The 14,109-nt window shown below is 36.2% G+C and overlaps 1 protein-coding gene across 6 annotated transcripts in view; it reads left to right on the top strand.

Annotated features, from left to right (window-relative positions):
* Positions 1 to 14,109, top strand: part of LOC108142349 (hepatic leukemia factor) — a 57,030-nt gene that overhangs the window by 9,401 nt on the left and 33,520 nt on the right. The window contains exons 1-2 of one of the 6 annotated variants that reach the window (XM_041707909.1): positions 3,816 to 4,117; positions 5,183 to 6,153. The exons of 1 other annotated variant lie outside the window; for it this stretch is intronic. In XM_041707909.1, coding sequence (XP_041563843.1) covers positions 6,051 to 6,153 — 103 coding nt within the window. In that variant the 5' untranslated portion in view covers positions 3,816 to 4,117; positions 5,183 to 6,050. Of the gene's footprint in view, positions 1 to 3,815; positions 4,118 to 4,159; positions 6,154 to 14,109 lie in introns of those variants that run through there. 4 more of the 6 variants (XM_017266135.2, XM_017266139.2, XM_017266134.2 and 1 more) reach the window with 4 other exon arrangements.

Raw genomic sequence — 14,109 nt, 5'->3', positions numbered from 1 at the left:
ACTAACAAAGGAAAAACTTGAAAATAATTCTCGTAGTTTGGTGTTATTAATTCATTTGCGTGATGCTAATGAATTGCCGTACAGCAGCGGCAGACTACATGTGGTGGTATCTCCAAAGTATCTTTGAAATCTGGATCTTGATCTGCTCTGGTGACATTTTTGTTTGCGCAGTGAAATTTTAGACCAGCCAAAGGGCCCCTAAGAAGAAAGTCCCCCGTCCCGTTAAAGAGAACCTCGAGCTATATCCCCTATAGCTTCCCCTAATCTTCTCGCTAGATCAACAAAGAGCACACGTACTAATTCCGTCATTCATTTGTACGTTAATTTGTACAACTTGTCGTCGCTTGCGTCGTCGTCCGTTTTTCGTTTCGTTCGGTTTCGTTTCGTATAAATGTGCGAGATTTCAAATAGAGCAAAATGTAGTTCAGATCTCTGTGTATATACACACACAGAGATACGTATGTGCAGCTAGCTGATAATGGGTAATCTCCATCCGAGTGTTAGCGGAGCAAATAGAGGATTAGGAATGCTCTCTACCATAGCATGACCTGCCGAGGAGATCTATCACAGGTTCGTGTTAATGTCCACTAATTAAAAGAATTTCGAATTTGATTATCCTCGGCTTCAGTTCATTATAGAGGGCAGCACTTTTGGCTTCTTGTAGTGTAGTGTCCAAGGCCGATCACCGATGGTTATTTTGATAAGAAAAAAATGTGTACGCTACATATATAAAATAAGACATTTTTTGGTTCCCATATTTGCACGGTGATATGTGCAGTGGTACCGATAAGGTGGGCCACTGCCACTCGAAACCCCGAATCCGAAATCCATTATTCGCTGCCTGCGACATTTCAGAAAATGCCAAAGCAAATAAGTTTTTAGAGACACATGGATGTACCTATATACAGCGATATATATAGAGGTGTTCGCCGTCGGTTCCTTGACAGCCTGACATCTTGTGATGGGCAACATCGTTGGAACTATCTGAACCAAGGAGAGTAATATATTTGGTTTGGTTGGTTCGAAAATGCGTTCACACAAATTTTGGGGTACAATTTCTCTTTGTATTTCTATTGTTGCATTTGGAAAATGAAGGGGGTGGACCTTTGGCTAAGAGGGGGTCAGCCTTGGAATAATTTATGACGCTCGAACACGTTTCGTGGAGAACTGTGACTGGGCACGACTTTTCCGCCATAGAATCCATCTATCCAACCATCCATCTATATCTGTGTGCTGACTTATTTCTCTATGGCTTTCGGATTTTCTCCTGCCCACCGCTTCCTAGTTCTTCTTCATGTCACATGATGACAGGCGACAGTTTCGCTGTATTCGTTCTATTTCGTTCGAAGAAATTAAGTTTTTGGGTTCCTCCACTTGTACTCGTAGTATATATCCCTCTGTTTTTGGTCTGCGGCATTTCTGGGCCCTGACTCACCGACAAAATGGCCGAAATAGTACCAATCCCCTTGGCTTAGTGTGCCATCAAATTTGGTTAAACTATTCTGATTCGAAGCGCTTTGTAGTTGATCAGTTGTTGATCTCGTCGAAGGTTGGCGGCGGAACTCTCTTGGTTCATTAGCAGCCAGGAAGGTCAGTGGGCGATGGGGGCCACTAAAAAGGTCAGACAATGTCGTGATCAGGGGTAGTCTAAAATATATGTTTCAGCTGATTGCGCATTTGAACATTTTGGGTATATGCAAAGTAACTATTTGGAATCCGTTCTAAAGGTATTTGGTTTCTATATAATCATAAAATGTGTGTTTTTTTTTATTAAATTTTATGCTTCAAAATATAAAAATTAAAATACATTGATACAAAGCCATACAAAAAAACCTTTAATATAAAATATTGTATATTATAAAATACTGTTATTTTAACACTTGACTAATTAAATGATACATTTACATGTTGAAACAAATACTCCCGTTTTACCACATTTAATTAGTCGAACGTGCCATTCTAAATAAAATTGTAAAATGCATTAAAATTCATTAAAATATTTGGAAAGTCATTGCTTTTATTTAATTGCATTTTTTTAAATTAAAAATACAATAACTAAAAACATACATTTTATTAAAGATCTTTCATGTCTAAAATAGGTAAAAAAGTTGTAAGTTTTAATTAAAATCAAATCAAAATCAAAATAAAATACTGATTATAAGTGCTGCACTTATGGAACGAGCAGCAACTGCATGAATTGCAAAATGATGTCAATTAAAACTATTAAAATACGTTCGATGAGCGATTTTCGTATTTTAATTATTTTGTTTACGCTTGACAATTATTTGAGTGTGAGCTCTTATCAGCTTTGCTGATACTTAGAGTAGAGTAAGTTTTATTAAAAGGCATTCGCCACCTGGGAATGCTATCTTCCATTAACTTATATTTTGAAGACCAATTTCAAGGCGTTCTAAATGCCATTTCCCCTTCTTCATAAATCTCTAAAGTGCAAATCGTTCTCGATTTTCGCGGTGTTCTGTGTTTTCTATTCTCGTTTCTACATTTTCGTGTTTATTTATACAAATTACAACGAAAAAAATAACAACTACACAAAACAAACAAAATTTTCCACACATTAAAAAGGTTTTCATAGCTATAAAATCAACTCACGTGAGCGCTGCTGGCGTCGACGTCGCCGCGAATACATGTTAGAAATAATAACAAAAAAAAATAAATAGAAAAAAAAATTTCCGAAATAATGAAAAATAAAGAAACTCGCGAATGGCAGATAAATCAGAGAGGGAGAGAGAGAAGAACAGAACCTAACAACATTGAAATGAACACTGTAGTTGCCGCAGTGCCAAAGATACAAATACATCTATAGCTGCGGCCAAAGATACAGATACTCGTGTTCGTACAACTACAAACGTCAGCGTTTTTGTTCCATTGACGTAATAGCCAGGAGGAGCAACAAAAAAAATCAACACTTTTGCATGAGTAAATTAAAATGAAACAAAATAAATAAAAATTCAGGCAGAGGCACACAGGCCGGCTCGCCAGCGATCTCTCAGATACTCCGGCAATCCGCGAGATATTTTTGGGGGAGAGCGAACGAGAGCGCCGCTAAATCAAAGTGAACTTTGAGACGCAGTGGAAAATGCCAAAACTTTTGCACTAGTGTAAGTGAGCAGCCAAATGATTAGAAGGCAATTAGAAGAATTGCACTGAAAAAACATTTATCGAATTGAGATCAGAAATATCATATTTTAAATCATACTAAATATAAAGTGTTCTGTGTTTTGTTTTACCTTAATATCTGAGATAAATTACTAAAATATTATAAAATATTATTCTATTTTCTTGTAAAAAAAAAGGGGAAAAGTATATTTGACATTATATAAACTTGTTTAATAACAAATGTGAGCAAATATTTATGATGATATTCGTGAAATGCTTTTTACAAATATTACCCGTAATACCCGTAATGTTTCATTTTTTTTCGGTGTATAAACTAAGCTTTGGGAGAAACAGCGAGGAAGAGAGCTGTAACTAAGCGAAACTTAAGCCTGGGGGTTATCTCTCTCTCCGTTTTAGTTTTCGTTTACATTAATAACAGCTTTTATCTTTGTTTTATTTTTTTGAGTTGCGCGCGCTCAACAAAAAAGTTTGCCAAAAATAAAAAGCCAAAACACGCGGGCAAAAAGAGAGGAAAATCGCAATAATAGAGAGCGAAATTTATTCTAAGCGGAGTATCTGTGTTTTTGAGCATATTTGTATTTGTATCTGTGAGATTGCCCTTAGGCCGCACTCTCTTTCTCCCTCTCTCTCTCTTTTCTGGCAGCGTGTTTCTACACTTTTACACTTTGCAACGAAACGAGCGCGTGTCGAGAAGTTAGTTGAACATTCAGCGTCACAAAAGCCACACTAAAAACATCAAAAAATTGAAAATAAAATTTAAATAAAATCAAAATTTGTTACGAGCAAGAATTACCAAAAAACAGTGTAACGAAAAGCACTTATAAACAAAGATTAAACTACGATGAAATCTTTAAATTTACCTACAAATTTAAAGACTTTAAGCAAGAAGCACGTGTCACTGCCAAGCAGTTAAAAAAAAGTGTACAGTAGAAAAAAATTGATGTGTATTTTCTGAAAACAAAAAAATTAGCGCGTGTTTGTAAGTTTGTATGCCTTGATATATGTGTGTTAAAATATATATATATTTTGTAAGGAATGTGAGTGTAATGTTCATAGTGCAAAAAGCATTGTAAGACAAATAGAAACAACAATCAGCTGACTTGCGCGCACTCTCACCCATCGTGGTCGCTCTCTCTTGCGCGCTCTCTCCACACTGTCTCTCTCTCTGTCTCACTCTTATACGGGAAATGCATCTCCGGTTTGTGTAGAGTTGGCCCCACTTCCGCATCCTCTTCGCCTCTTTCGCGTTTTATTCGGCGACCTTTCGAACTTCGAATTTCGGTTTTTCGTAGGCGCTTGTCACATGCGCTCTGCGCCGGCAGCGACGCCGACAGAGCGATACAACTACTACACCCACAAACGCTTGCGAAGCGACCCGAGCGGCACCGAATCGTATTTTTACAGTGAAAACAGCAGCACACGTTGAAACACTCACACGTCGAGCGTCGTTCGTTGAGATACAAACGCACGGATACGCGGATACCAAAAAAACGCACCGCATAAACGGTACAACTAAAAAAGAAAAACCCTCTTACCGACAACAAGAAGGATAATACAAGCCCTTAAAAATTCAATAAAATCACAAACATAAAAATCAAGCATCATAGCATATAAATTAAAAAAAAAAATCCTTAATAATCGGTGCGTTTGTGTGTGTTTTGGTGTTGTTGTTCGCGTTTCTGTTGTCAACATTTTTCATCGATTTTCCCTGTCGGGCGCTCGTCGTTTTTCGCCTACTCTCTCGCCGTCTCCCTCTCTCTCTCTGTTTCTGGCCACCCACTCACCCAAAACTATACCTAAAATTCTCCAGAAAAAACACACAAAAATTAAGCTGCTGCAGCTTCTTCCTCTTCACAAAATCTGCCATCTCTGTCGCACGCCGGGCGACCAACTATTGCAAATGCCATATTAGTGCTTTATAACTGTACAATAAGATATCACATACCTACAAAGTATATATATGTATATATATATAATACAGAATACATATAGAAAGCCAAGCAAAGCAGAACTCTAACCAAAAAGCAATTGATTTTATTTTTAGTGCCGCCACAAAAATAAAAAATAAAACGAAAAAGCCTAACAACAAATTTCAGCGTTAAACGTTTTTGAAACTGAAACTGTCAACAAAAAAACACAGAGGAAAAACAAAATAGAAAAGCCACAGCAAAATAAAATACAGCAACTAGAGAAAACCAAACGCATTCGGCATTTGCAGCAGGAAAAGCGATATAAAAATAGCTTAATTAGCCAATGAAACAACAAATTCAATTACACAAAAATAAACCTTAAGAAAAGTAACCAAAAAGTCATCGAAACGTACTTTTTAACAGCCACATGAATTAGTTTTTAACGAAAACCCCCAACATTTCTTGTTGTACTCGCAAAAGTTGTTATTGAAACATAAAAAAATTGTTGAATGAATTCGCGGTGCCTTTATTTATAGCCAGCATAACAAAAATCCAACAGAAAAGTAATAATATACAAATATATCTATATACATCTCTATATATATTAATATCTATGTAAAAATCTATAGAGAAAGATCGTATATATATAGACAAAGCAATAAAACGTCAACGGAAATCGTGCAATATTTTCAAAGGTTTAAATTAATTAATTTCGATTGTGATCCAAAAAACAAAACTACAAATAACTAAACTAAGCAACAAAATCAAAATAACCATCAAAGTACGATAAAAATTTCGTTCGTTATAAATTAAATAACTGATTAATTGTTATTGTTGTGAGATTAACATCATTATAACTATTATTGTTGCAAAAGTATAACATAGTTAAAAAAAAAAAAACTAAAAAAAAGCTACAGCAAACTGCAGGCCAGCAAAAAACCCGCAACGAGACGTTTTTTTGTTCGTGTATAATCACAAAATTTCGGAAATTTTTATGAAAAAATGAGCGACAGGGAGCGATCGTCCCCAACACTGATCGAAACTGGTTTAAAAAACTTAATTGGCGGCCGTGATGGTAACTATCCACTGATCAGCGGCATTAATGGTGAGTAGAGAGTAAACCAAACCAAATAATAAAATTAGGTTTCATTACAAAATCTACGTGAGCATGTAGTTCTGCACTTGAAACATTCCAAAAATAGTATGTACTATAAAAGCATTACCCGCAAGTACTGGCAATCTGTTACCACTTGAAAACTTAAAAAAACAAAACGGAGAACCACATCAAAATCTAAAAGTCATAAAATACGAATTATTCCGTGATTGGGTCATCGCACGTCCGGAAATATGCAAACTAATGGGGGGAAAAGAGGATGTTTTTGGGTGGCAGGCAGAAGATTTACACACGTTTCGTATAACCCAAATCCAAATTAATGGCAAAATAATGTTTAAAATAAAACCGAAGCATTTTTCATGTCCTCCCAAACATAAATCAATTTGATGGCGGTGGGAGTGGGCTTTATTCCGGGGATGGTTGCACAGGATGACCCATTTGTGAGGCCATTTCTAGGTCTTTTCAGTGGACGTGTAATACAAGTATCTATCTATCTATCTATCGGTTCATGTCGAAGTACGCATCAAATCAAAATTGATAAGGCTATTAACCCACGAGTGAAGGGCGTTGTGGTGGGGAGGAAAATGAGCTGAGGGTTGTCGCAAGGTTAAAGTGTATAAAGTGGTCAACCGAGTGTCGCATGTAGCACTCGTGGTTGTGGGGTCATTGAAGTACATTGAACGGGGGCTGACCCCTTCTAGATCCGCCTCGATTAACCCCCCTCACAACTGCCGTACACCGAGACAGTCTTATCAAGCCCTAACCCATTGAGCAATCTGGGCCAGCAATCAAATTATTGTAAATAATTAGTTTTTAGTGTCTGTAGGAATGTTTTTGGGGTAACCAATTCACATTTGTTTCGGCTTTTAGTGGACATTTTTGTAAGTGATTGCAGATAGTAGTCATTAATTCCTTTTAACTATGAGCCAATTATTTTAATATTTATTAGAAAAGGTAATATTACAACTTAATAATTTAAATTAAATTTTGTATTTTTATAGTTATAGTACCACACCATTTAAATAAATGGTGCTTCACTTAAGGCCTTAAAAACCGATTAAGTAGATCATACCATTGTCAGACAAGATTTTTCACAATTATAGCTCAGAATCTTTTGCAAATAAATACATTTTATCTGAGAAAAGCCCCCTTAGGAAGTCTTTTGATTCCTGCAGGTTGCATTTATTTGTCATTTCAAGGCCGTCGTTTATCTTACTTTACTGCTATTGTTATCCACTTTTCATTGCATTTCAATTGCAATTTCTTTTTCCAAGCAATTACACAGCAATTTTGCTGCACCATCTTGCTGTCTTGTATTTCCATTCCCTACACTTTAACCCGTTTAAATCTGTTCCACGGCATTTGCATAAGAAAGGAATTGGTCTTGACCAGCATATGGCTTCGAAAAAAAATACAAACCCATCTCTGGAAAAGAATTCGATTCGGAAAGCATTTTAATTCCTTTTTTTTGCCATTTCTGTGTGCTGTTGGATTTTTTTTCTGGTGCCACATCAGCCCCGCCCACCGAGAAACGCCCTTTTGTCCGGCGGCAACGTAACCAGAAATCAATAGCATAAAAGCAGAACGAGAAAATGCCATTAAAAAGTGTCATAATCGGTCAGCATAATGCAAAAGCAGGCCCAAGTCCCCCTTCTATGTCGCTCTCAAGTTGTTTCCATAAATCAATATGCGGAAACGCAAGCACTCACTTGTAGAAAATTTTCTGCGTCTAACAACAAACCCCTTTTATATTTTAATCTTTAATTTATTGAAGCATTGGTTTTAAGGCTTTCCAACACCTCTATTATTTTATTAACTTTTCGGTACTTCTTATCATAGAAACGTTGCCGTGTGTTAACAAGCTTTTGATTACCGCATTAAGAAGGGGAAAAAAAAGTACTTTATAAAACACACTAGTTAAATGCGGCAAAATAAACATCGAAATAGAGGGTGAAACTGGCTGATAAGCTGCAGATAGCCAACGGTAAGTGTGCAGAGCGTTGGGTACACGGCAACAATTTTTAATAATCCTTAAAGAAAACGTGCAATTTACAAAATCCAAAAACATCCAAAAGGTTTTTAAATTCAACAGAAATTGGCTAAGACATTTGATACTGAATATTGATATTTACAAATATTAAACAATTTTTTTTCTAAGCCATATTATTTTTGTGTAGTGTAATGGACAAACAAAGAGGGACGCGGGGTAAAATCGAGTGAGCGATAAGCTGAACCAAACGAGAAAATCTTACATGAACATACTGCCGAAGGGGAGGAGATAAGATTGCTGGACTTAGTTGCAAAGAAAAGAAGTCGTTCGTCTGGCACAAATCACTCGCCGGCCACATAAATTCTTCGAGTGTAAGACAATAAAAGCAAAAAAAAAAAAAAAACCATCAGCTGCGTGTGCCGATGTCGAGTGCAAAGCTCAAAAGTTGGTTTAGTTCCTCTGATAAGCAAAGGCATTTGATTTGTATCTAGCTGATGAGCTGGTGATCCAATTCAAAGTCGGATGAGTCGTCGGTTTCGAGGGGATTTAGTCGGTCGATTCCAGTTGTGTCCAAGTCATTTACTTAAAAGCCTCATAAAGCTAGTTTCTTATTCAGATATATGACATTGTCTAGTTAATCAAATTAGGGCAGGGTAAATGTCTCAAGAGATTTATAAGTATTTCCAATAAAAAGTTATAATTTAAACACAATTTGAATACTTGCTTAATTCATTTATATGATAGGATATTGTATCAGATATGATATCATAATAATAGGTACTCTCACTAAAACTATAGGTCAAGTCATAAAATAAGCATTTAATATTTTCGAGGAAACTAAGTGATTTCTTGATAAAAGTTATTTCATTTGCAATAAATTTCACTGGGTTGCATCAACTTTAAAATAATACATAGTTACTTGCCACCACCTTTATGTCCTCTGATTGAATTACGAAAAGTAATAAATGCATTATTTCAAGTGGAGTTTAAAATGCTATCTGCAAAATCCGGCTTTTTCTGTCCTGTTCTATAACCACGCTGTCTTTGTCGAGCTGATGGGCAATTACATTTTATTCGATTTGCATGTCAATGTTGCATAAAACGAAGCGCCGGCAATTGGCATAAATAAATGACAGCTCGAGTTGTTGTTTGACCGAGTAAACAAGTGGCAGGGATTTACTATCTCCTTTTGCCTCCCTATCATTATTGATTGCAAATTAGCAGCTAATCATTAATCTAGAATTTTTTCCAATGACATAATCATGTGTGTCGTCAATTGATAGCTGTGTCTGTGATCACACTGATAAGCTATACATTTGGGTTGCATTTTGCATGCCTGTCACCACCTGTGAAAATGAAGATTAAAATTAATCGAATTTTGAAAAGAAGTTTGCGTGAAAATCCGGCTTGGCCCTTTAGAAAAGTTGTACCAACTCATTGATGCATTGACTTGGCTTTATGCAATTAAAACTTTTAATTGAAAAACCTGCCTTGAATGGCGGCGAATCTCAAGACAAAAAAAAAATATTCAAATGTTTTTGCAATTTTTAATTAAGCGAGATGTGTGAAAAGCTCATACTAGAAATATCAAACAAAAGTGGCTACAAAGTGTGAAAAATATTTTTATAAATATATATACTTGCACACGAGAAATGCAGCTAAGGAAAAACAAAACTGGGGAAAATGCTGGCGTGTGAATTTGTCATGCCAGGCAGCTGGTGGTAATTTTTTCGTTGTTCCCACAAATTGCGGTCAAACAATATGTTTGCCATGTCTATTTTAAAAGATTGCGATGCGTATCAAAATCTCATATCTGCAGCATTATCTATATCTTTAGCCTAAAGTGTGAGTAGAAATGTTTAATCAATTCTCGCTGACTTGCCATTTAAAAAAGTAAAGTAGGAAATTATTTGCTGGCATTTGGCCATGCCAACCTTTCTGTATCATCCGCAGCAAGGACGTCGGCAACTTTTTTGTACCTGGCAAAGGCAGCGGTTCAACAAAAAAGAAGGAAAATGGCAGAAAAAAGGAATCAAATTAAGGTTAAATACCACAAAGCGAGCGCACACTCACACTCACACTCATTCACAGTATGGAAACTTAAATCCGAAACTAACACACGGATAACTAGACGTATACGTATCCTCTTGGCGGCGCCTGAAAGCAGGCAACACTTTTTGGCATTTGCCGCCCGCCGACTTCGGCTTCAGTTTTGTTGAGTTCAGCTGCACTGAAAACAAAAGGGTTTATGCGAAAGTATTAAAACAAATTTCAAATGTATTAGGAAGAAAATTAAAGTGATATTTGTTTGATATTTTAAACAGATTTATAACTCACATTGTTTTTAAATAAATTAACAAATTACTAAGTTTTATCTTACAGCTTTTAAAACACTTGTAAGAATTTTTTTTATTGTATTATTCATATTTAGTTTCTAAAAAGGAATTTTCAGTGCTCTTATTTTTTCCTTTTATCTTTAAAAAATCATAAAATAAACAAAGGCTTGCGAATACATTTTTTTTATGTGCTTTTAAAGTTGCTCGTAGGCGTTGCCACCGGAATTTCTGTTGGCAAAATGATGGACAACAACAAGAACCAGAGTGGCACACAAAACAAACTGGCAGGAAGTTGGAAAACAGTCACGAAAGCTAGGCAGCAAAATTGAGCACTAAAAATAACAATAGCAACAGTAACATACCGACAAGAGGCACTAAAACATTCACAGTTCGTGCAACATTAATAACAAAATCCATAAATGAAATAATGTTGACTTCATTTGTTTGCCCCGATGACGTCAAAAAGGACACACAAAAAAATAAATAATAAAGGGGAGGAAGACCCCAAAATGGGAAATAGAAATGGCAACAGAAATAAAAGTTCGCGAAATGTCTGAGAATCGACAAAGTACAAAGGGAATTTACCCTCCTTGGCGGCACACAAAAGACACACAGACCTATATAGAGATACCCCCCGACGCCACCGTTGCACAGATTTTTACTGTGGAATGTCCTGTCGTCTTGTCGTCCTGTCGTATTCCACCCCCTTGTCCACCCATGAATTGAACATGTGTTGGTTGTAAACAGGAAGCAGCAGCAGCAGCAGCAGCAGCAGCAGCAGCAGAAGCCGAAGCAGCTGAGGCCTCAAAAATACTCGCTTACGAAGAATGTTTTGCCAGTCAGGCAGGGCGACTGTAGCCCCCCCCCAAAATCCCCTTTTCGATCCCCTTCCTAAGCTCCCCCTGAAATTCCCTGGCTTGTTTCTGCTTCTTGCCCTTAGCCAGGCGTAGCATGTTGCAAATGTCAAAGTAGCAAAACCCGGAAATTCGAAGGACATGTTCGAAATACGACGCCCACACATTCAGTGGGCGGAAAATAGAGAGAGAGAGAGAGAGAGTTGCACACACAGACACAGAGAGATAAATGGGTGAAGAAAAGTCTCCAAAGAGCGGCCAACATGCGCAATATTTCTACTCTCTCTTTGAGCTTCACTTGCGTTTTTGTTTTCATTTTGGCATGCAATTGTTGTTGTCTTTTATGAGCCGGTAATGTTAGGTTCTCGCTCTTTTCTTTTTTCCCCTATTTTTTGTATGCCCACCTCCCACTCGTTTGCCAAGAAAACGTAAGCCAAACTAAAGCACTTTAAGCCAAGTTAGCGTCTTGCTATTTTAACTAACACTAAGAAAACAAGAGAGCTTTGCCTAAGGCATCTTGCTTTATTTTATTTGTCCCTGGCCGAAAGCGTGCCTAAATTGTTAAGACTGGCTCTTCGATTAGTTGAACTCAATCACGAGTTTCAGTTTAACAACTAACAAAAAATAAAATAAAAATTGGGCAAACAAAGTTAACCATTTAGCGTTTAATAAAGTGAGACACGAGGCATCAGCGCTCTGATGATATTGCAGTTATGGTCTATGGATATACGGGGCGAATGCGTAATATTATGGCAAGAATTAGGAAATTTAATCGTATAATTATTAATCTGGCTTGGATCAATAACTAAGATTAATATTGATTTAAGGGAGAGGAAGAAAAGCTTTTAGTTCTGCAAGGAAACTCAAAATATATTCAAACCGATATCAATCTTAGTTGCCAAAGCTACCACCATAAATTTACCCCAATTTCAAGGTTATTTTTATATGTGTTTGTTGCCATTTTACCCTCATCGTACGCACTGTTGTCACCCAGATCTTGACATTTGACAAATTACCCTCGTAGAGATTATTTAAATGTATAAATACACCCCACACTATCAAAAGCATTTTAAATTATTTTCCAAGCACATTTTCCTAATCAGTTTTCTCGCGGGTCAACAAAAATCACACATTTACCTCAGCTTTTCCTCTAGCAATAATTACGTTTTTTTCGCATTGCTGACGTAGTTTAGACCGCTGATCATGTGCTGAACGATGAGCACTAAAGCAACAAAAAATGTTGTGAAAGAACGAAAGAAAGATTCAAAAAAAAAAAAAGCGTGAAAAATGATTTCAAATAGACATTTTGAACTAAGGGAAAATAGTAAACATTTTTATATTTCTCAGTGCCTAAAATGATTTGCTTTTGAAAGAGGGAAAATTAAAAAAAAAAATAAAACCTGAGAAACTAAAATTAGCTAACGAAATAAATGAAAATTGCTGCTGCAAGTAATTGCAATTTGGAGCTTCTTGGCAGACAACCTTTCCTGCCCTGTTTCCCGTAAAAACATCCATTAGCTTAAATTACCTTTTAAAATTGTTTTCATTCTCTGCATATCTTTTGCCATTCGCTCGTTTTATTTTTAATTGCACAAACATATTTTTGGAAAATTCGCTTTGCTACATAGAATGTGTATGCTTTTTCTAGTTGGGTTGTTCTTTCAATTAGCCTTTAGTTTTGGGGGCGTCTGCTGACGCAATTATCAATTGTTTCCAGATAACTAAAAATACATTTCTTAATTTTACTCATTTTTTTTATTCCTTAACTTAAAATATTTTTATACATTTCTATCCTTGGCAACAGCGATAAGCTTTCATAGTTGACCTTAATTAGATTGAAAGTCCAGTATTTAAACATTTAAGACAGGATATTGATCGATATCAAGGTTATTTTTTCTTTCACTTTTGTTATGGCTCATTAGGTGCGCTAAATTATGGATCAAAGGGGTTAGCATTCAATAATTCTTATCACTTTCGCCTAGGAATTGCAGTTTTATTGTTTCTTTTATGGTTGGCACCGTTGATATGGCTAAGAGCCTTCTAAGAATTACTTAAGAGTTCTTCATGCTTGCATATATATTTATAGATATAGCAAATAACCTGGCGTGCCTTGAACATTTATAGATTAGCCTTTACTTGATATGGTTGGAACTTCCTGAAAATTATGATAGATTCAATTATATGATATTTATTGGTCTGGCATAATTTTGCTTCTATTCTACGCTTGTCTTCCCCTTTTAAAAGCACACACATCGATCTTACTAATCTCACTTGCTTGAATTGAAATTTTATTTGTTTTCTTGGCTCATTTGTCATAGAGACTTCTATTGTCAGCGGCTTTTGTTGCACAAACAATTCGTAGTCCCTTGGATATTGACAGTCTGTAGATATTTGTACTTTATCAATAAATGTTTACGGCAAGTCAAATCGCAGGAGTTGCAATTTTTATCGGGGAAAACCGATATCAAGTAAAATGTACAGACAAATGGGGGAGAACTTTGCGTCCAAAAACGGGGGTGTGTGCAAAGATATTATAAATAATTTGGCTCTTAGCTTGCAGTTTATTTTTCAATTTGGAGCGATTTGTGTGTAATCGAACACTATAAACAAAAGCTTATTAGTCTTACGGGAAAAATCCATTCCAGACCAAATTAATGTTAACAAGACAAAGGGGGAATATGCTATCGGTAAAGGAAGTACATACTTAAAACATTATTTCAATCGATATAAGCACTAAAATCAATGAGCAATATGTATCGTGCGGTTT

This window comes from Drosophila elegans, unplaced genomic scaffold (assembly GCF_018152505.1).
Source record: "Drosophila elegans isolate 14027-0461.03 unplaced genomic scaffold, ASM1815250v1 contig_208, whole genome shotgun sequence".
Lineage (NCBI taxonomy): Eukaryota > Metazoa > Arthropoda > Insecta > Diptera > Drosophilidae > Drosophila > Drosophila elegans.
The sequence above is the reverse complement of the archived record's forward strand: the minus strand, read 5'-3'. Positions and strand labels throughout refer to the sequence as shown.